Source organism: Liolophura sinensis, chromosome 6, assembly GCF_032854445.1.
Source record: "Liolophura sinensis isolate JHLJ2023 chromosome 6, CUHK_Ljap_v2, whole genome shotgun sequence".
Lineage (NCBI taxonomy): Eukaryota > Metazoa > Mollusca > Polyplacophora > Chitonida > Chitonidae > Liolophura > Liolophura sinensis.
Genome location: NC_088300.1, coordinates 22,285,358 through 22,309,603, shown reverse-complemented (window position 1 = coordinate 22,309,603; position 24,246 = coordinate 22,285,358). Strand labels below are relative to the sequence as shown.

Here is a 24,246-nt window from a genome sequence, read left to right as displayed (position 1 = left end):
GAACAACGCCGGTAAGAGACAAGTTTGCAATTTGAAAATTCAAATTATACTTTAATTTATAAGACGATTTTGTGTTAGATTTGATGTGCATTTGTAAAATTTGTAATCACTTTTTACAATAAATAATAATGCCCATTTATAGACTAAGCGATGTCCATTTTCATGTATACGCTAAACTATATTCATTTGTGCAGCGCTCAAAAACGTAATCTGTTAATTTAAACGAAAAGTCTGTTGTCTGAGAGATGCTCTAGAATGTATTCTTTTATTACTATACAATATTGTGTAAGATTCATCATAACATCCCGTTAGCCCAAAAGAATCGTCATGTTGAATTAATAGCATTAACAGAATAATCTACTGCTGTAACAGAATACACTCTAGCATCACACAGATAATAGACGTTTTGTTAAATTTAACTTGACTTTAAATTTTAACTTAATTTTTAATTTGAGAGTGGGCCAAATAATGAACGTTAGTAATGAATAAATGATGTCAGCCTATAATTGATGTCCATTTGTAAATGTGCACTTACACCGTGTTACGACTAGCAAAAGAGACTGATAGCTTGAGTACTTTTCACAATGTGATTGGGGGAAAGGGGTGTCATGTCTGGTCTCTATGGTAGGAAGCTTAGTGAGTTTAATGACACTTACAACAGAAAAGACGTTGTCATGGTTTCAGCAAAGTTACTTAAAATGTATTACCTAAACTATTCAGTGAACACATCAAATATGTCGCCCACGTTTGCGTGAACACTTTCTTGTAAGTCATGGCGCCTAATGGAGTTTTAACCATGACAATGTCATTTCCGATATTTTCTGTTTAGAGAAAATGAATTCAAGAAGTTTTGTAAAAATGACTATTAATTTCTCCCATATAGCAGATTTAATCATAGTTTCACGAAAACTTCAAAATAACGTTTTAGTCTGTAAATCAAACATGTATACATGCATATATATGATATATATGATATTTTTGGATAAATATCTGATCCTGGTGACAGGTGCCCGGCACGACTCAGCAGGAGGGAATGTCGAGTTATCAAACATGGGAGGCATTGACGCCCACGGACACGTCTTATCTGTCAGTCACCTGCAGCGTCACAGCCACGGCCAGTATGAACCCAGCTCCCCGGGGCTGGGACGTGGAGAATAACAACTATCACATGTATCCTAATCACTGTAAGCTTTCGTTGAAAATTCATCTCTAACACCTTATTTGTGTAATTTGTATGAACTATAACTATTTTCTCAGCCAATGGCTTATCGTCGTACACATGGCTGTTCAAACAGAACCCGATACAACCAAATCAAACAGTGTCTTTCTAGAAGAGGATTGGAATAGTTTTATGACGCCAACATTAATATCTATCTATTTATTCGATTGGTATTTTACGCCGTTCCGCATAATATTTCATATATACCGGTACCTAATACGACGGCGAAAGTTTGACGAGATCCTCCACTTGAAATCATCTAGAGCAATGTGACCAAAGTAAACAATGCATTCAGATTCCACTTAATTTTCGCATCGTTACTGAGATGAAAACCTGTCGGTGACTATATTAAACTGTGAAAGGGCATATGGAATGCTCGGTTTATATTTCTTAATACACATTATATAATGTGTCCTGACATATAGAATTACAAAAAAGCGTAGAGGCTTTCTTCTTGTAAAAATGGCTTTAAACTACAGTTTTCCTGAGGCCCCAGCGGTCAGTCGAGAAGTTGAGTAGCCAGCAGTGGTGACATCAGCGATGATAGCTGTCAAAACAGCTTTGTGACTCGAGAGCCCGAGTTGGGGGCGTTGCAACTATGTTCATTTCCGAATATTTTCGACCACTGACGGAAAATATACATAAATACTTAATAACGGAATTATTAAGAAATATAAAAAATTCTCATTTTTGGGGCATATCTTTCTACATGTTTCTAAACCATACTCTCTGTTTCATAGTAGCTATTCACGTATCCTTTTATATCCACTAGTCAGATATATCATGACGGTAGTATAGAAGGGGCTGAACGTGTCGTCTTTCAGAGGAGCAGATGTGTCCGCGCTCCCCTAGGCGCATACGCGTGACGTCACACGTCACGCGAGGCGCGCCAACGGACCAATGAGCGCAGCTCCATGAGCTCTATGTCGCGCCAAAACGGACCCATGGGTGAGCTCCATTTCGCGCCAAAACTGATGTCACGCGCGAGAGACGCTCCTTCTGCTCCATTTCGCGCCAAAACTGACCCATGGGTGACTTTCGTTGACGTCCGCGTTGACGGGATAAAACGAAGGTGTGTGAAGAGAGTGAAGCTACTCCGGCTATCTTGCCTGCCTGGACAACACCAGACCACGTTCACTCAGAGAGCCCCTTGTATACTGCTAACGCTACACTGCCATCATGGCTTACGGAGGAGGAGGAGGAGGAGGAGGAGGAGGAGAAGAGGCAAAGGAAAATTTACTTGTCGGACGTGCGCCATGCACTTTTCCCGACGGAGTAATTGCCTGCGACACGAGCAGACACAGCACGCCGAGAAGGGATGAGCAAGCTTAACATATGTACAATGGCGTCCATGGGACGACCTCGAGTCCGCTAGGTTAAGTAATACGGGCAGTATTGTCCACACACGACCGTGTCTATACTCTGCAGCCGTCGATCATTCCACGTCCAGTGGTGTGTTCTGCGGTTGAGCCAAGCAGTGATATCGGCGTGGATGGGTGGGAGTCCGTACGAATCAAAGTACTACCCCCGGAGACGGGGTGGGTCTGGACACACGTCTATTAAGACGGCCACCCAATGTTGTCCCGGGCGGAGGCACGTGTCTGTCTTGATGACGCAGACCCAGGCTGGTTGGTGACTTGGTAAGAGAGGTGGTCTCGAGCGTAGACATCCCCCAGCACGGGGCGGGTAAACACGTCCGCCTGTACCACACATTGCAATTGCACCGTGTCCATGTTGTTTTGTTTTTTAAACTGGCTAAGTCACAGAGCACGTTTCGGCTTTTGTCTATTTCTATGATATTGTTGAATTCGGCGTAGCACAGCAGGGTAATGGTTTCCGGCAGTAGCCTGGCAAACCGCGTCTCTAGGCGCAAATCACCTTTCTGAACCAAGTTCAGTGGATGATCGTCGTGGAGGCTGGGAGTCAAGTCGAAACAAAACAGCGTGTTGCCTTTGGCGAACACGGTGGAAAGGATGGAGGGGAACTCGTCGTGAAACACTTTTCTCGTGTTGGTAAAGAGGTTCATGTATGTTCTGAGGAAATTCCCGGTCTTGAAGTCGGGTGTCAGGGTCTTAGCAGGAATTTGACGTCCGCCGACATGCAAGGCGGCGAAGTTTGTGTAGAAGTGCTGGAAATGGAACGGGTTTTTATCGTAGCTGCCGTCAAAAGCCGTGTTGCTCACACATCCCACCACTAAACGTATCGTTAAGCTGCACAAAAATAGGTTTTGTGCGTTGATGAGGGTGTGGCCTTTGGGCACGAGAAATATTTGGTCAGCACGCGGCGGATATGGTACTTTGCAGGGGTTTTGGGCAACGCTTTTAAATGCCCCAGTTGAACGCCGCTGGTGACTTTGCGCACAAAGATCAGCACCTCCTCCAAGCGGGTCTTGTGGTCGGGACCCTCCTCACCGGCAAACATCAACGACATCAAGGCAAACGCGTGCTTGGACGGGGCGGGTTGGATGCGGACGCTCACGTTGTTCACCAGGTAACACCATTGCAGGAACATGTCGCAGTGCAGGCGTCCCAGTATATCAACCAACTGACTTTGGGCCGTGAGCTGCAGCCCTTTGTCAAACCCCACGTTGGTCTCATCCGTCCTGTCAAACATCTATGGGGTGTCCGTTTACCACAAGGCAGAAGACAGCTGGGTGTTCTTGGCTTCTGCGCAGTAAGACAACAACGTCTGCATGTTTGTCGTTCAGGGAGACATCGATCTGTTGCCACAGCGAATGCAGCCACAGGCTAGTCGGACCTACACTCTTGCCGGCCTCCACAACCCCTCCTTCGCCTTCACGTATAACAAGGTGTTGGCCAAGTCCAAGTAAGTGTCGCCGTCCGTATTGGTGATGGGAAATTCCACAAACCCCACGTCGCCCAGGCTGGCGAGGACACTGTAGGCATCCCAGCGATGTTCTCGAACGCTGGTGTCGGCAGGGGGTAAGATCCACAAATCAAAGTCACTGCTGACTGACGGACAACACTCGGTGTGGGGGAGAGCCATGGCGTTAGCTAAAAATATCCGATGCGGAGCGGGGTTTGGTGAGTCGAGGTTGGCGGGGGAGCGTATGTCTTCGGTGCCCAACAGGCAGGTGAAAACGAGTGGGAGCAGCGCGTCTTCCAAGTAAGTGTCACCGTCCGCATTGGTGATGCGAAATTCCATGGGTCCCACGTCGCTCAGGCTGGCGATGCGACTGTAGGCGTCCCCTTGATCTCCTTGAACACTGGTGTCGGCAGGGGGTAAGATGCACAAATCAAAGTTACTGCTGACCGACGGACAACACTCGGCGTGAGGGAGAGCCATGGCGTTAGCTAAAAATATCTGATGCGGAGCGGAGTTGGTGAGTCGAGGTTGGCGGGGGAGCGTAGGTCTTCTTGGTCCATCGTGCAGGTGACAAGTGGGAGCGTTGCGTCGGACCTTCCGTTTTATAGACGTCCCTCCCCGTTCGGCTTACAGAGCATCCTGCGCTGGGGGGTAGCAACCGGCTTTGACCACCAGCTGTTTTCTACCCTTCAAAGCGTGTCGTTACAAGGCCTGGCTCACCGGCACTCCCTCTTCCCACACATCGTCCATGACTTTCAGTGCGTGACATAACGCAGTTTTACCCAACGCTTTCACAGCGGGCTTAAGCAAGAGCTGCGCCATTTTGATAAAACTGCGGAGACAACGCTGTACAACAGCACCACGAAACAAAGGTAACCCACCTCCGCCGGGTTGCTTGGTGTAATAGCAGACGTAGGATCAGCACATGGCGGGATCGTCTACGACGTTTATTGCAAAGGTAATGCGCGCCGCTGTCGAATGTGAAGTGTCAGCACCACTTCACCGCATTGAAATGCGACGGGTTGCCCGGTGTCATCCCTTATATCAATTTCCACCGTCGAGAAACGCTTGCACCGCACGGGGATGTTTTCCACGTGTTGGAAGGTCTTGGAGATGTTGCCCGTACTTCCCTTTCGTGGTGACCAGCCGCAGCAGCGGTGCCAGCGTGTCCCCCACCACACGCCTTTCGGCAATGTGCGTGTACACGTACAGCGTGGGTGTTGTGGCATGTAAACCACCGGCACCGATGTGCGGCATATCCGTCGGCCCCATGAGCCAGTCGTGCGGTAAATTCATGAGCTTTTTCATTCACGGGCTGAAACCAAGCCCCAGTTGTTTCTGAAACCGGAGGCTGTATTTCCATTGCACATCATCGAAACTGCACGTCAAATCACCGGTGTGGGCCTTGAGTAAAGGGATGTGTGTGAGGGTCAACAAGTCGGTCAGGCCCTTGGCGAGGTGTTAGGGTGAAGGGTAATAGCCTGCTGGCAATGATTAGCTTATGCTTATGCTTAAGTTATGTTTAGCGCGGTGCTGGTCAAATTTGGAGTCACTTCATACCACACTTTGTCTTGCCGAACGTTGAACCAGGTATAGGGGTACTGTATTTCTCCCAGTCACCAGTCAAATGCATGGGCTGTGACAGTTTGGTTCTGAAATGCGTCATAAGCTTCTGCTGCAGAGGAGGGCGAGGTAGACAGACTCCTACTGTGACTGCTGCTGCTGGTCGCCGCGGGTGAGGAGGGCGAGGTAGACGCTATTCAACCTCCTTCTGCTGCTGTCGCGGCTGCTGCCACGCCGCGCCGTGTTGGGTGAAGAATAGACGGGTGTGGAAACGGTTATCGGTACCGTATTATTGTTAGGGAGCGATAGTCGGTTACGCCGGCGGAGTTGGAGTGAGATAGGGAATCCCGTAAACTTCAACCGGGGAGTGATGGCTTGGTCCATGGACGCGTCCTGCTTGACGGTAAAACGCCGTGGTGGGTAGCGGGTTGGAGGTCAGGTCCTCGCCCGGGACAGTGCTGTCAAGCCAACGGGCGATGTCACTCGGCGACGACGGTGGTGATGGTGGTGGTGACGGCGGCGGTGGCGGGGACAAAGGCTTCCTGGACCAGCGGAGGAGCGTCTTGCTTAATTACCCTTGTAGATATTGAATGGTCGACTGGTCTTGGAGGAGCTGGACAATCCGACCACTAAATCTCCGATGTACAAGGGAACTCGGCTGCCACGGTGTCTTTATTCTCGCGCAAGCCTTGTACCCACTGATCCATCCCTTGAGGTAGGTCGAGAGGGAGTGACAGCTACCCCTGTCATCCTCGGGGTTAAATACGTTTGACGTCCGTGGCCTGCACCCAAGAATTAAAGCTGGGTGGTCGAATTTCTCTTTCACATTACTTATACGCACGAGATCGCCTGTGTGATAACGGTACACCGATCGTTTTGGACGTGGGTGGATGGTACAAGGTTTGACGCACTTCTTTCTGCTTCTGGGTGCCCGCCGTATACTCCGGTGATACGCTCGATTGTAGCCGCGGACCAGCGCCGACGAGTGTTGTAAACGGTGAAATATTTGTACATGCGTCCTTTCAAAGTACAGTTAAGCCGTTTTACCACGGACGCTTTGGTCTCGTTAAACGTGTGATAGAAAAACACCCCGTTGTCCTTTAAAAATACCTGGAACGGTCTGTTCAGAAACTCTTTGCCATCGTCCTTTTGCAGGTTCAACGTTCAACGTCCCGTCTTGAAAATGCGTTGAAACGCGTCGATCAGACGAGGACAGGTTTTGGTGCGCAGTGGAATAACCCGAGCGTACATGGAAAGGACATCGATGCAGATTAGTAGATAACGGTTGTCGTCGTTCTCTTTGGCAATCGCTGCCATGTCGACCGCCTGCCAATGATTGTCTATACCCCTAACCGGTATTGCCGTCTAGCGGGACGGTGCAGCGTGTACGTGTCCTGCTGTGCCAGCCAAGCCAACACGCGGGCCCTACTCACCTTGAGTCTATGTTGCCGGGCTGCCTTGAGCAAGGGCTGAAAGCCGCAGTAAGCCGCTGGACTGTCGGAGTCGTAGTACAATGCATGGAAAGTGGTATCGACCGGGTCTGAGTCTCTCGTCCCAGTGTCCGTGTATAGTGAGTGAACCTATCCCAGACAGCGGATGCATTTGTCAACAAATTTCAGACGCCAAGACCGATCACGTGATCACCCATGGGTCACGTGATCACCCATGGGTAAGTTTGGGCTCCGAGGAGCTGAAGAAGCTGCTCAACCCCCAACACACCAAGACCGCGTGGTTACTCATTGGTCCGTCACGTCTGAAGGAGCTGCTCTCGCGGGTGGTGCGAATGGAGTTCACCCAGTGGTCAGTTTTGACGCGAACGAAATGGAGCTCATCCATTAGTCATTTTTGGCGCGAACCCATGGGTCCGTTTGGCGCGACATGGAGCTGAAGGAGCTGCGCTTACTGGTCTGTTGGCCCGCCTCGCGTGACCAAGTTATTGTGCAATCCCTTCCCAGAGTGACAGTTCTGGTAGATTATTATCCTATGAAAGTTGTTGCAATACCACAGGCCTATAGGCTTGTCTTTTCCCTGTAAAAGGAGATGTGTATATAGGCTAAAGTAAGTCTCACTGGAGCGATAGTCATTAAAAGAAAAAAATCTCTGTTAATTATCTCCAACACTCATAAAATGCAAACATTAAAATGTCAACATTTTAAATGTTGTGAAGTCTGAGTGCTAAGATCTTAAATTATAACGCTGCCTTTTGATTCTTTGCCATTACATTGATGTTAGATTACATTTATCAAACGCAACGCATCATAAGTATAAAGTCCGGGACACAACACCTAATAGGGTTAAATTGACACTGATTATTAAGATAATGTTGGATCAACATTTTCTTACCAGTTTGTACGCTGTTTTTGATTTCTAACACCTTAGACAAGAGTTAATCTAAAATTATAAATGCTTTCTCGAGTCAACCACTGTCAAAATTTTGGATTTAACATTCCTAAATTTTATATACATATATAACATTTCTGTTTAAATAATGTACTGTTTGTCCCCACAGCCACGACTCGTTATCCGGAAGCAAACAACGGCTGTTATCCATGTGATAATCCTCCAAATAACGAGCCTGAACCGACCCCTGTCAGGCTGTCCACTTTATTCTCTCCTGAAGACTTGCCCATTCCAGATGGCGACCCAGAGCTAGACTTACAGACGGAACATTCTTGGTCGAACTTTTATCCGGGCCTGGAACGGACGGATTCGCTTGCAAACATGGGTGTCAGGGAAGAACGGTCCTGTATGTGGCTGGATGGTGGACACAATATTTTCAGGGAAGCACACGAATTCTTTGACGGAAGTTTTAAGCCTTTTGTCGAAAGCAATTCTCAAACCATGAGTCACTCCGCTGCTCAGAATGGGCTGAGTCCTTCTTCTTATATTGGACAAGACAACTGCAGCGCACCGACCAATGATTTTACGGAACTGCACACAGTTAATGGGTTTGGCGCATCCAGTGAAAAAATGAGGCATCATGGAGATTTTGCTGAAAGAAAAATGAGTGAGTGGGATGTGCGTGTTCCCGACAATGAGATGGACAGGCTGGATTGCCGGCTTACAGAGAATGTCAGGTGTGTAAATCCACAACTATCTGCGCCTGAGATTGCAATGGGAAATAACTCTGATCTCATTCGTCCGTGCGATTTGAATGAAGACTGGCTCGCCGTTCAAAAATCCCCTATAAATCAAAAGGATGCCAAGGACATATATGAGAAAAATCATAAAAAAATTTCACACGAGTCAGCAAATACCGCCGTTCACCTTCAGGATGCGTCTATGGGTTTGAGTGGGCAGAAAGGTTATGGTGAAGTTCGAGCGAAGAAAAAAGACGGTGGGATTGAGGAAACCCACACGGAAATATTGTCGTGTGCTAATGGAAACAAACAAACTCCCGCGACCAATTCTGCACCATTGCCAGAAGTGAAAGAACTGGTGGACGTTGATCACATGATAAGCAGTGGGGTGACGGTAGCCGGTTACAAACCCCGGAATATCATCAGGAAACGCGCCAAATGTTCCGTGCCCAGGACAGGAAAGGACATCTGCTACTGGGAGAAGAGGAGGAAGAACAATGAGTCCGCGAGAAGGTCTAGAGAGATGAAGAAGGAGAAAGAGAAGCAGTTCTACCGTCGCGCCCTGGAACTCGAGTACGAAAATCTGTTCCTGAAAGAGCGAATTGGATTCTTGGAGACGAAACTGTCCTGTTCTTCAAACCCAGCCTGCAGCTTGGGATAAATGGTGAACTGGTATACCGAGTCAAACGTTATAGCTAAAAGAAAGCGTAACGATTTAGACCTATAATTTGACGTAGTAGTACACAAGACGTAGTAGTACACTAGATCTGCGATCTATTTCATTATTCCCTACTTAGCATTCAGAAATACGCTAGCAGTATACCAAAGTCTCAAGGCAAGCTAGCTTTCTGGCACTTGATCAACGTCATTAGTGAGGTTTCTATTGGGTTTATGGACTGAAGACTTCAGAACTGTAACAACAAAGACTATAAAGCGTTTGCTCAGTGTTACGTTGGTTGAAGGTTGCTTATCTTCTACCAATAAGGCACACTACAGATTTATTTACTAATAAATATTACCGTTATTGTGGAAATTCTTGAGTATACAGTGAAATAAAAACACCAATGAATTAACTAAACTAGCCCAATGCGACGTCATTTGAAAAAAAAGGTGACAAAGCGAATTACACACAGGTAGAAATCACTCTACACTTTATCAAACAGATAAGAACTCCGATTTCCTCCACCAAGTACGGCACTGGACATTAATAAATCAGCCAATCAACCAATCACTCATTCAGTCAATCAATCTAGGCATGAAAATGGATGTATTACCATGCATGACAGGCTTATTCTGCATGGATCTACTCTGCATACAGTTGAAATACAGACCACTTGTACATCAACATAAATATGTCTGTTTTATGGCTTTAGAAAATTGTTTAAATAAATAATCTTAAGTTGTTTAACAGGTCTTATGTCATGCCCGCAGGTTGGTGTTCTGTTAATCTCTGCTCCCAAGTGTCGTTACAGGAACACACGTTGAGATATTATTGAACATGATTTTCATAACTGGCTTCAGTTTGTAAAAGTTGTATGGATTTGTAGGTGTGTCTCCTATATGTGTACACCAGTGTTTAAATATTATTTTACAATAAATGTAACGGATACCATATATGACAAAATTATATCTTAAGACTAGCTGTCCTCAAGACTATTATAAAAACATGAATATCTGGCGGAGATATCTGGCTCACGACATAAACAAATATAAGTTCCCCTTGAGAGGATATATAATGCCCCAAATATATCAGAGTGTATTTTGTAACAATGGTGCTTAACAGACTGCTTTTATTTGCCCTTAATTTCCCTATAACCTTGAGCAGCGAAGTCACTTGTACAATACAGTACAAGAAACTTTAATGGAGACAAATACTTTCGGTGATTATGTCGCCTCGGTATTTCATGTACATATTTAGTATTAAAGGAAAGGACCTCTAAAAGTCGATGTAGGCTTCACGTAATAGACCACTTAAAACTATGTATAAATATACTTTCATTTATTTTTTTAGATTTTTGTAAAGAGACATAATGGCGTTCAAACGTTTGAAGGTGGGCTTTATGGATCAGAGTTTAGGAGTTCTGACGTCACAGGAATATTTTCCAAGTTTAATCACGTCTCTGGGTGTTATATATCTCCTTTCACCCATGACTAAAGGATTACTGAAATAATGTTCACCAATACTCCTTCCTACTATTCAACATCAGGAGAAAAAGTTGATGTGACGTCAGAGTTCCTAGATACTGGCTCATATAGCCCACCGTAGAATCCAAAAACTGAATGCCTTTCAACACTGAATGCACTTTCAACACAAAATGCACTTTTCAACACAAAAAATGTAAAAATATAGATGATAGTATTTTTACGCGCAGTTTTCAGTTGTCTGTATGATGAACCTTACTTCATATTTTGGCTTTCTTTTACTTTAAATGCTTTGTAAAACGGGAAACGTGGTTTCAAAGGACGTGAAAACTTTAGGTTGAAATGATTTATGAACAATCGCTATATATATAAATTTATAAACATGTAGACATATATAATATATGAATCATAGAACAACATTCGTACGATGAGTTGTCAGAAATGAAGGTGCCGTGAAAGTCAGCATTCACGAGAAGAATTTTCAAAATAATTTGCTTGATCCACAGCTAGTGGTGTAAGTGCATGACATGCATGCAGTTTGTGACCATTCCTGACATCTTTAAAAGATAGAAACAATTCATATCAACTTCATGGCCAGAAGTATCGTTAGGCGTCACCCTGGCGCGCACGTGGCAGGGCTGACCTGAAAACATGAGTGGTTATGTATTTCTGATTTTAAATTATTACTCCTCATTTCCTAAAATAATGAAAGACGAGATATTTGAAAATGCGATTTCAGGCGCTTACAATACATGAAACACTGCGCAAGGTACAAGTCCATGAAATAATTTAACTTGTTGAATGCCATACATACTGCTGAAGTTGTTATACGTATATATATGTATATAATAGCTTCAGCAGTGTATATGGCATTCCCAAGTTTAAAGACACGTTAAAGAGACGTTAGGGTCTTTCCTTAAATAATTAATTAACCATCACAAGCACAAATATATTTCCAAGTCTTTCTCGAAAATGTCTCCAGAAATTTAACGATTTAAATATATTTCCGAGCTAACAAAATTAAGAAACCTTGTCACAATTATAGATTGTGATAATGTATTACAGAATACTGGCTATATTGCCGGTATGTCACCAAGCTTATTGAGTTTTGGAAATACAATGTAAACAAACTCAAGTGTAATGGTTATATGATACTCTGTGGACAAAGGTGAAAACAGTGATTAGCATAAGGTAATGGGGGGTCACACGCCTTTGCCATAGGAAAATACACAGATAGGATACATGTATTAGTTTGGTGTCTAGGATTTTTGTGTTAGACCAGGATTTGGATTCTTAGCATGACGCCCTTTACATGCAGTTTGCCCGCGCAAATGTGTGATTGTAAAACAGACAGTTGACCGTAAACTGACCATAGGTAAGATGTTTTCAAATGATCAAACTTAGCTTGAAAGAATTTTATTTAGTTATCTGTAACAAATTGTAACATGTTACAAATGTTTTGGGAAAGCTTATGCTAGGAAAGATATGACGAAGCACGAATCGTTTATTATACAGAAAATCGTCCGTTATTTATCCTATCAAAATGTAAGTTTACAACAGAAAATGAGTCAGTTGGGAGCTGAACAAACCAAGAATCGTTTATTAAAACTGAGTGACTTTGAAACTGAACAAACCACGAATAATTAGCCAAAGAAAGTCGGTCAGTTTAGAGCTGAAGATATCACGAATCGCTTGCTAAAATGAGTCAGTTTAGAAGAAACAACGAATCGCTTATTAAAAAATGAGTGAACTTGGAGCTGAACAAAGCTCGAATCGTTTGCTGCACAAAATGGGTCGGATTAGAGCTGACCAATCCTATCTGTTATTAGTGTGTGCATGAACTCATGTGTATAGTACCATCTCACTGTATGATATGCTTACATAGATGATTAACACACATTTCATATAATGTTGACAAGCCAAGCAAAGAACCAAGTGTAACGGTTTTCAAGGCAGGTTTTATACCCTTAGGCAAACAGTTAGCTTGGACATTTTATCGTCTTTACTTGACACTAGGCTAAACAAACACGTTCTGGCCAATGTATATAGGGCATATGTATTGTTGATAACATCTTCTGAGGCAGTGGTCGGCCAGCTGAGGACAAGCCCCAGTGTTGTAGGATATCAGATCTGCGTGCTGAAGCTTACAAGTGAGATATCAATTATCTGTGACTACAGAACGACAATATGGAGGGAAGCGATAATCCCTCGTTCCACGGTAAGTTGTCTTCTAGGTATTATACGTTAGTCTAAGCTGACAGTAACAAGCAACCAGGGGAAATGCATTAGATTAGGAATTGCTTGGGATCAGTGCACATGTGAAGTCATTAGCAGAATCCTTCCCCTTATTTTGTCTTCAAAAGTTGCAGGAATCAACACCTTGTCTTTTCGCCCATATAATCGTTATACTCATGACGAACATTCATGGACAGAAGTAATTATACCCAAGCTGTGTCGTACATATTTTACTCCTGCTTTAATTAGCGATGGTTATTCGTGGACTCGAAACGCATGCACAGGAGAAGAACAACAGCCAGTCCAGTTTGGACCCTGGACGACATTGCGCGGGGAAAAATGCCCCATGCATTGGTGGTCTGTGCAATATGTGCTGTACCACGACTATTCTCCCCATGAGTTGAGAAGATGTTTTAGCTATTCCTGTTTATGGCGTCAGATTTTCGGTGGATGGTAAATATCTGAGTACGACCTTAAACCCCCAGCACTCACTCACTCACTCACTCACTTATCATCTGTTTAACTTTCAGCTTCCAGTGACGGATCGGAGAAAGCACACGACAGCAAAGAAATCGTTATTGAAAATAAAGTTGAACTGAAGAAGCAGGTCGGTCTAATCAGCGGAATAGCCATAATAGTAGGCACGCAAATAGGTTAGTACATTGAAATGATTATGAATGACTTCCGTATTAATTTATTTCATAGAGTGTTTATCTATCTTGCAGTACAGGCGAAACATATACTAAATATTTTCTTTCTACTACCCACTGCATTCAGTGGAGACGCAGATGGGACAACAAGTGATGCGAAGGTGGTCAAATCTCTCCAGTTCGAAGTCATACTCCTTACAGCGCATGTGACGTTCTCTACGCTCGCTTTACATCACTGCCACGACTAGACAAACTTGAACTTTGGATCCTGTGCCCAAGGCTAAAGCTAAGGGTGGAATGAAGAAACGTAAAAATATTAAATTTATTGCCGGCACTGGATAGTGTCACTATGTAAAGAGATGCCATGCATAGTTCATAAACATGTAGCTTGTACGACTTGAAGCTTTCCTTGCTCAGCTTTCGAGATTAAATACAGTCAATGGAATTAATTCGTGTCACAGCATTTTGCCCCAGTATCCAACATGACTTTTGTTTGACCTTATAAAACACAATGCTCACTGTCATAAATTGTCTTATAAATCGGTGAGACGCGACCAGTAACCACAGTTAAGAGTGATGTATTTATCACATACGTTAATAAGGGCACTGAACATGCATGGGCAAAACTTATAGGCCTGTGGCGTATACAGAGCCTGGATACAACATTCTCACAGCACAGGTTACTTTATATGATTTTGCGTGTATTTGTAAGCCTGAATACTATAGTGTAGGACTATGTACATTACTGCTACACGGCTAAAGGCCTCTTTCACATTGCTTTATACTCCAGTTCCGTAATATTTATTCAAATAAATATTACGGAAACAAATTAGCAAAAACATCAGAGACAGGTTATTTTTGCTCCGAGAACGAAGTCATTTTTGAGACCGACATCATTTTATATTAAAAATGACAAAGTAATTTTAAAAATTGGAGACTTGGGATATGTTTCAAAATAATGAATCTAAACACCACGCTGACAGCATCTCCGCCCAAAAGGAAACAATACAAAAAAATAGATTGACCAAAAAGTGTTAATTGCGCAGGTGAGGATAAAAAAGCCATTGTACTAAGAGAAGCTGAGGTATAAAGGTTGAAAGTGTTACCTAACGGCATTACACTGGTATTACGCGTCACTCTAGTATGTGCCACTCAAACGTCACTATTTTGCGTCATCCACAACGTCACATTAATTGACGAAACTACAAAAAGAACATCATTATTGTTTGCCCCCCCCCATCAATCTTATGCACACATTATAATCATATTTCTATTTATTAGATTAATGATTTACTCCGTATCTAAGAATAGTTAATTTAATAGTGCACAGGATGTCTAGGCTATTGACCGCGATCTCTGCAATTAATCTTCGTGCCTGCGCAAAACCACAGCGTCCACGACTCCACGGAGGACACGAATGGCACAGATCCGCGCCTCCCGTGTCTTCCGCGAAGGCACGAAGGTCGGGGTCAAAAATGAACGCTGTCGGAAACCTCAGGGGTATGAGAATAGAAAAGCGTAGCACTCCGCCAGGAATTTGACATACATGTAACTCATAACTTATGACCGCTTGGAAAGTAGTGATGACCTTGATTCGAATACACAGCTCTGTTGAGCGAATTCTTGGTCGTTTTCGGGATGCCTGAGGTACTGTGAGGTTTCCTCAGTCCAGGATGCCGGAGGCGCTTTGCAGTTTCCTCATTCCAGGATGCCTGAAGCGTTGTGCGGTTTCCTCAGTCCATGATGCCTGAGGCGCTGTGCGGTTTCCTCATTCCATGATGCCTGAGGCGCTGTACGGTTTCCTCAGTCCAGAATACCTGAGGCGCTGTGCGGTTATACCCACTGCTGCGGGTAGAAAGCACGACTGGGATTTCTTTTATAACTACATATAGTGGATATCAAGGTCTATACGAAACATTTTATGAGATATATTTTATATAGGCTTGTAGTATAAACACCTTTTACTACCGGTTGTTTATTTCGCACCATCTTCTGGGTGTGGTAAACACAAACTAAAGTTGTATTCCCAGTAAGCTGTCACACAAAATATTGTCTACACCGGAAGTTAATATGGGCCTCCGTAGAAAATAGATTTTCATGACGATTATTGATACAATTAAAGGCTGATGAACGAATCTTACACAATGCCAGGAAATTAGCCCTATATACGTGCTATGTGTGCTCAGCATGGTAACTTTACGGTAAAATTTGTATTCATTTCAAACTTGTGTGGTTATGTAGGGCTATATATATATGTATATTAACTGTTCCGTTTTCGTATTTATTCGTGCTATAGGTTCCGGGATTTTTATTTCACCAAAGGGGGTCCTGAGAGGCACGGGGTCTGTGGCTGCTAGCCTTCTGGTCTGGGTCGGATGTGGAGTTCTCGCTACGTTTGGTAAGGACAGAACTTATTTATTTAGTTGACCTAAACCCATCGAATTATTCTTTTACACGACTGCGGTCAGTTTTCAACCCAGTAAAACGCATTTGAAACTTTGGATTCTAGGTTGGCCTTTTCTGGCCAAATTTGGGCCAGTCATTCCAAATGCATACACATACAGAATGCAGATCTAACGAACTATTTCAAGCAAAAAAATGTCAATGTGACGTAACTGATACTTCCTCGGTCACTGCAGACCGTCTGTTGTTTTAAAATCATTTTACTCGGTTGGAAAAATTCTAAAAAGATACATCGAACTATTTCTCTCTAGGCAGTTTCGAATGGTCTTTCAACACCGACAGCTTACTCCATAGAGCCCGCCATTTACACATTTGAATGCATATAATACTCTTCAAAAAGTTCTAAAGAAATGAATAAATGTGTTTACCCAATATGCATTCAGGGGCCTCTTGCACAAAAACGATTGTAGGCTAAGTTGATTACAACTTCCAATGCATAGTTTTGAAATGTCTGTCTGATGAACCATAGTTCATTTTATGACTTTCTTTTACTCTAGTTGATCGTACGTTTTTCCATACAGGCGCCTTGACCTACGCGGAACTAGGAACGATGATTCCTAAATCCGGAGGGGAATACCCATATCTGTACGAGGGCATCAGCCCGATCGTTGCTTACCTGTATGCTTGGGTGACCGTCACAGTTTTGAAGTCGTCCAGTTTTGCAATCATCTGTTTATCCTTTGCCGAATACGTCAGCGATCCGTTTTTTGATGACTGCGGTCCACCAGAACTTGTCAAGAAGTTTCTTGCATGTGCTGCAATAGGTACGTATTAGCATATGTATATCTGTAAACCATATATACATAATTACACATTGGTAATTATACATATATAATTACCAAAGACGTACAGTATAGAGGGGAAAACTAGAGCAGCGACGACAGTGTGATAACTGACAAATATTTACACGTAACCGGTGAAATACGGCCTGTTGTCAGTTTACCTCACTTAGGGTTTTATTCTGTTCATGTAAATACATAAAAAGTAGCAAATTATATGCCCCCAGCACCATGGCTTAAGCAGGATTAGGTAAAAAAATGCAGCGATGTTATTAGACGTAATTACTCAAAATGCTGTGTTGTCATCACATTTAATAATTACCAAAGCATGTGCATGGCATAGCAGAGCATGTGCAGTATCATTCTGGAAAGGGGATTTTAGAGGATCTCTTCGATTCTGGTTTTGTTTGAAAGAAAACTTGCCAAACTTTGGTAATTTTTTCATATTATTTTTGAAGTGGTCTTTGTCTTCATTCTCAAGGGACTGAACGGGACACGGTGGAAGCACCACATCTCGACAACTATCTAACAAGATTCTGTACATATGTAATTTCGTCCAGTCATCAAATACAGATAGCATCAGTATCAAACCTAATTTAAATAAGCCAATAAACGTGATTTAAACCCCTGAGCGCTAATGTATGCTGCAGAAAGCTGAATAACCCTGTATCATGTGTATTAACCAAAGAGGTATTGTTGCATTTCCAGTGACCATCTCCCTTGTGAACTGCTACAGCACCAAATTGGCAGCACGCGTTCAGGTTATCTTTACAGGGCTGAAAATCCTCGCTCTCATTGTCATCATCATTGGCGGAGCGGTGATGATTGGACAAGGTATTCAAAACACATTAGGTGTATCATCGTAATAATCCATGCCTGTTTCATGTATATGAGGCCTGTTATGATAAATAAACCAGCTATAAGTATATTTGTGGTACATCAAGTGTTTACTTTTCAACAAACAACTATACCCTTAAAGCAGGACTTCACAGTCCCGTGAAAAGTCGAGAGATCTCTTTCATTCAGGTACAGTTGTACATTTTAACAGTAAACGCAAGATTGTTAAGACCGATTCAACTACCAACATTACTCAGGATGTTAATGGCGGTTGCGTATAGGTGCCACTTTGTCATTTCGTCTGTCTTTCTTTTTCGGGGTATACAAAAAAATGAAATAGGAATAACTTGTACCACATGAAAATAAACAGTCGACTGGTTTAGGTAGGGCCTATTTCTTACAAAGATATTTCCCGTCTTTTTTTTAAGGTAACACCGAATATTTATCTGAAGGATTCAAAGATACTACCTCCGATCCTTCCTTAATAGCATTGGCATTTTACAATGGTTTGTGGGCTTATGACGGCTGGTAAGTTATCTTCAAGGTCATCTTGCTCTCTTCGGTACAATCCATGACCAGCGTGATATAGGCTTGATAAACATGAACATGGCGTAAAGCTGCATTTAAATCTAATCCAATGAAACCATTTCTCTACACGTGTACGTGAACTACATAGTTTAGATTTCGTGGTCAGATTATGCCATTCCTTACCTGTATGACCAAGCGTACATGTAGAATTCAGCTCGGTGTAATCTAATGTTTTATACATGAATGAAATGATAAATTAACTGAAATGTCCATTTTTTCTATTTGAAGGAACAATTTGAACTACATTACTGAGGAACTTGTTAACCCAAACGTGTAAGTATATATGTAGCTGAGTGAGCCTACTGATTACCGTTACGCTTAACACTTTATCAAATTGTTCTTGGTCTGCCAGCGACCTGCGCATGGTCGTATGTTTGGTCGGGCTCTTCCCGGTTTCCTCCCAACATAACTCTGCAGCCGTCGTATCGGTGAAATATTTTTGAGTACGGCGTAAAACACCAATCAAATAAATAAATAAATGAAATTGTCCTTAATTTTTATAACATTGTAGGCCGTCAAGATTTACATTTCATAAACACTTTATACTATATTATATCATGGATATATAACTACTATATAATGTATGTTGGATATATAATCCTTATATATCCAACATACATTTTGTGCAGAGCCTTAAATCATTATTGCATTTATTTATTTATTTATTTATTTATTCATTTATTTATTTATTTCTATGATTGATGTCTTAAGCGGTACTCAAGAGTATTTCTTAATGCCAGCATTATGATGTGAGAAAAAAGGGCAGTTCCCGAGGGTTCTGGTATCTATAACATCGTTCACTTTATACTGATTGCCACTAGTGGAAAATAAATTATACGACTGTTTATACATTCACTTGGAGACCTTTTGCTTATATGACTCGATGAGTTATGAGAGAGAAACCACTTATTAGTGTTCAGTAAATAAAGCCCCTGGAATCAAGTAATGTGTGCTACACCCACGAGTTTAAAGCACAATACCACAATAATTACTCTGCTTCGAAAAATGACCTCTCAGCATAAGCTATATATTTACTTAACTTCTGGTTAAGTGGTATAAAGCAGCCTGATTTATAAAGAGTAATTGGTGGCCTTCTGATAGCGGGGCTTCAAATAGTTGCAGTTATTTATTATTTATTTGTTAAACACCAGTTATCAAGAAGAATATTTCATTTATATGACTGCGGTCAGAATTATGCTGGAACCAAACGGGATAGAGTGCGAAAAAAAACCCATAGCCATCCGCAGGTTGCCGGAGACATTTTCACGCACGTCTCAGTGAAGCAGCACTAGGTAAAAGAGCGATGGAAATCCGTCCTACAACAAGGATGCACATTACATGCACTCGTCATATGACTGAAAAATTATTAAGTGCGACGTTAAACCTCAATCACTCACTCACTCACCCAGTGCTATATGTTAGCCAATAAAGTCAGTGGATAAAGTGATGGTTACATATGTTCAATTGAAAGTCTTTAAGTGGTTAATTTGAGCTGATCAATGGAATATTTTTGTGAAAATGTTATCACAGTTTTCATAATATACAGGGTGTCCCAGAAGTCGTGCACCATCCTGATTTTCATTTTCTTCTCTGTTTCAGATTTAATACTGATTTTAAATTTTTTACTCTCTTTTAGAGTTGATTATGGCTAATAAACTAACAGTAAAAGAAAGAGTTGAATTGGTTTTTATGTTTGGAAGAGATGGGGCAACACACCACTCTGTAGCTCAAGCATTCAACCTCTACTTGGATGATGAGCGACTTCTGGGACACCCTGTATATTAAAATAAAATAAAATAAAAAAAAACAATGAACTGGTCATTCACCCATTTTACAATTCGATTTAGTATGGAATATAGATGAAACTCACAATTATGTGTTGCGTTTCGATTTCCAGGAACCTCCCCCGCTCTATAATCATTGGGCTTCCCTTGGTGACGGTTCTATACCTGCTGACAAACATCTCCTACCTAACTGTTATGTCTAAAGAGGAAATCCTGTCGTCATCCGCTGTGGCTGTGGTGAGTCGCAGTTTTAAAATGAATATTCATGGCTTTACGCCTTATTAGAAATGTTACAGCAAAATGTCGTACCGACAACAGTTGTCAAATCAATGAGTGAAAGAATGATTATGGCTTTACGCCGGATGGGCAATATTTCAGCAATAAGGCGGCGATCACAGTTCTCGAGTGAATGAATGATTATGGTTTTACGTCGCGTCGGCAATATCACTGTAATATCGCAGCGATCACATTTCACAGATGAGTGAATGAATAATTGTGGTTTTACACCACATTGGCAATATTACAGTAAGATTGCGGCGATCACAGTTCTCAAATGAATGAATGAATTATTATTGCTTTCCGCCGAATCGAAAATATTGTAACTGCATCTTGGCATTCGGCGTCACCAACATGTGCAACTTACAGGCGTTTCTTTTTTGGCGTGTATATGACCCACTAAAACGTTTTGACAAATTCAATAAATCTCTGAATTTATAAGTCATATAGTAAACTAAAAACAAAGTAAAGTAAGTGAATAACTCCATCTCTTGCCAGACGTGGGGGGAAAGAGTGCTGGGTCCAGTAGCCGCGGCTATTCCTGTGGCAGTGGCCTGCTCTACATTCGGGGCAGGAAATGGTTCCTGTTTCTCAGCTGGCAGGTAAGTGGATTCATTGGTACGTAACACATTTCTCGTGTTTGATCTTGTTTCAGTTATCTTTGTTCCTTACAAACGTATTTTCACTAAAGACAGTTCTTGGTGGGACATTCTATAGCTGTTTGTTCCTTCGTGTGTTTTTCAGTTATCGCCCTGTTTCAATTATCGCTCTGTTTCAATTATCGCTCTGTTTCAATTATCGCTCAGCAGGACTGAACGTTTCAAGGTCTTGTAAAAAAGTTCATGGTGCTACTATATTAGTTCCTTACAAACACTAAAAAATAGTGGACACTCCACCTGCCTCACCATTTGTTTTGCAATAATCACTGTGTTTTACATCGATTGATGGAAGAAACTGCTTCACAAGATTGGAAAAGTCAGTACTTGTTTTTGTAACACCAAACACATGGACATCATTCTGCATTGTTATGTATCCGGTTTCCTCCCTTAAAATAAAGTAAATAAGTAAATAAAAAAAACTAAATAATTGTGTATAATGTGGCGGTAACGTTGACATACCATAAACTGAAAAGGATTTTGTAATGTATATGGCTGTCATAATTGTATCTGCTTTGTGGTATTTGTTATTAACAATAGCACTCTTGGATCTAACTTCTTGTAGAATCTCGTTCGTGGCAGCAAGAGAAGGACATCTTCCTGGATTTTTGTCTTATGTTCATGTCATTAAATATACCCCTGTCATGGCACTTCTTTTAAATGTGAGTATAATATGTGCTTTGGTTGGGAAGGGCAACCGTATATGGTTAGCTCGTCCAATTAAATGCGTAAATTGTGTCACTAATTATGTGTTATTCATGCTTTATTATGATAAAAAAAATATAGGATTGGCATTTTCTGACGTACATTCTGTTACAATGTATATATGTGTTGTGAAAGAAGAATGGCAGGTTTTTGTGCTAATATATTAATAATGATTATCCGTGAATTTTCCATAACAACACGAGACATCGTGTAACGGTTTGTGTATCAATTTCTGTAGCTATGTTAAAGGGTTATGCAAACCCGTAAATAATATCGTATGCCTTCCTTACCAGCCAGCCTACCCAAACAGGTTGCGATGTGGAACGAAAAGAATCTGAATGATGTCAATCTGACTTAAGAACATGAGATTTGTAGCGTTACAATGTAGATTTACTCATTTCTCTGTACTCATTTGGTTTGAGTCATCAATATTCAAATCCCCACCCCTCTCGGTACATTGCAGACGATTCTGGCCCTGTGTTTCGTGATACCTGGGGATATCAGTACCTTGATAGACTTCTTCAGTTTTACCGCCTGGTTGTTTTACGGCGCCACAACAGCTGCTCTCTTGGTACTACGCTACAAGTGGAAGGAGGCAGAGAGACCGTATAAGGCGAGTGTTGACGTACATGTCCTGAAACCTGTGACAAGAACGTAAAATAAACAGCTAAACTGGGCTAACATAGAGTTTGTTCCTGATAAAAAATGTGACCTAACACTAACTTAATAGCTGTTTTCATTCAAAATTCACTATATGTGTTATAGGAAACACATATCCTGTTGTTTACAAAATATAGGAAGCAGTAAATGCCACTCACGAATATTTCACTTATAATACGGTTCTTCTGGGTCGTACGTGGAAAAGTCTGACAACAACTTGCGGATGGTCATGGGTTTGGCCCAAACTCTGCTTACAAACTTTCTCTTACAATCATGCTGGCCACCGTCGTATATGTGATTTATTTTTGGTCAGTTCATGAGTGTAGGAAGATTTTAACTGTAGCTGTATATCACAGCAGTAAAACCACACCTTTATCATATGTTATAGGTTCCTATCGTGATCCCCATCTTAGTTTTACTGGCCTCCATCTATCTTGTCATCGCCCCCATCGTACAAGACCCACAGATACAGTTCCTCTATGCCTCCCTGTTTGTTGTTGGTGGACTAGTGTTTTACATTCCCTTTGTCTACTTCAAAGTTAGGTTCAGATTCATGGGTAAGTCTGGAATAGAGTGTGGTGGGAGAGGGGACACAACTTTCGTTGACTTTCTTCCATGAATGACCTCACACTGGATTAACTTCATGCTTTTGCTTTTAAATTTTACAGAAAACAAAATAATGGTTCAGGATGATATGCAAAGTTGTTATAGCATAAATGTTCTCTGCTAAATACATAAATCCCCCAAAGACAGAATTAAGTAAAAGCAAGCAAACAAATCTATCTCTGTGTCATCCATTGATCTTTCAATCATATTACCGTAAAACTTTTGTATTACACTTACAGAGGCGCTATCGATTGGAATCCAGTTATTTTTTGAGGTTGCTCCCAGTAAGCAAGACTGAACGGTCAACACTGGGGATTTTGTGGGTCGACACCACCTAGAGTACTGAAGATACTGTATAGGCATCAGCGAGACAGAAGAAAGAATCACCCTGGACAGCTTCTGAAGTCGTCTATGTTCAGAGTTTATACTACTGATTCCGTAGTCAAATTGCTGATGTTGTATGAACGACAGCTTATACCTTAAATGGAGAGACCGTATAAAGATAACATGAGAATTGGGAGAAAGGCCGAAGAAATATTTAAAATTTATTTAACTTATTTTTTTTTTAGATTTGTTTTCATTGAAGTAAATGGAGTCAAATTTTGTTGATTGTAAAGTGGGCTTATATACCTTATATAATTCCATTGTCAAGGTATTCTGACGCGACATCACTTTTTTATATTCATATGTGGGCGACATTTAATTATTTTGAGAACCTAAAAAATAGATAAATGAACAGATAAAGTAAAGTATCTTGACGTCTAGTTTACAGCTGTTCATCTAGGCATCATATGGATAAATATTGCGGAAGTGGCGTTGCGCCGTAATTGCTCATTCATCGTAGAAGCCTTAGTTCATTTTTAGCTCTCATTCATTTTACACAACAGTTCAGATCCATATAAATGGTACATCTCGTACGTCGGAAGACCTGTCAGCAAACTGCATGCCGCCATCGTATAAGTGAAATGTTCTTGAGTACGGCGTCAAAAACTAATTAAAACAAATAAATAAATGGCACAACTCCCTGATGAATAACTCAATACAGCCGGTTAATAACGAGGCACAGGTGTTTGCTGGTGTCGGGTGTGTGCTTGTGAGTAGGGCTGGGATAGGGGAGGAGAACAATGGTTATCCGAGAAGACTAGCCCATGGCCAGCGAGAAACGGCTTCGGCTGGG

At 42.0% G+C, this 24,246-nt stretch overlaps 1 protein-coding gene across 1 annotated transcript; it reads left to right on the top strand.

Moving 5' to 3' along the window:
- The first annotated feature begins 12,913 nt into the window (after positions 1-12,913).
- LOC135468729 (b(0,+)-type amino acid transporter 1-like) lies at positions 12,914-24,246 on the top strand. The gene is made up of 13 exons (XM_064747128.1): positions 12,914-13,048; positions 13,596-13,718; positions 16,012-16,113; positions 16,700-16,942; positions 17,666-17,791; positions 18,223-18,322; positions 18,611-18,655; positions 20,280-20,403; positions 20,941-21,044; positions 21,664-21,760; positions 22,267-22,416; positions 22,852-23,020; positions 23,309-24,246. The coding sequence occupies exons 1-13, from the start codon at positions 13,018-13,020 to the stop codon at positions 23,365-23,367; spliced, it is 1,473 nt and encodes a 490-aa protein (XP_064603198.1). The 5' UTR covers positions 12,914-13,017; the 3' UTR covers positions 23,368-24,246.

Coding starts and splice junctions, on each gene's coding strand:
- LOC135468729 (XM_064747128.1), top strand. CDS start 13,018: ATGGAGGGAAGCGATAATCCCTCGTTCCACG. Junction 13,719..16,011: donor AATAGTAGGCACGCAAATAG/GTTAGTACATTG, acceptor TTCGTGCTATAG/GTTCCGGGATTTTTATTTCA. Junction 16,943..17,665: donor TCTTGCATGTGCTGCAATAG/GTACGTATTAGC, acceptor TTGCATTTCCAG/TGACCATCTCCCTTGTGAAC.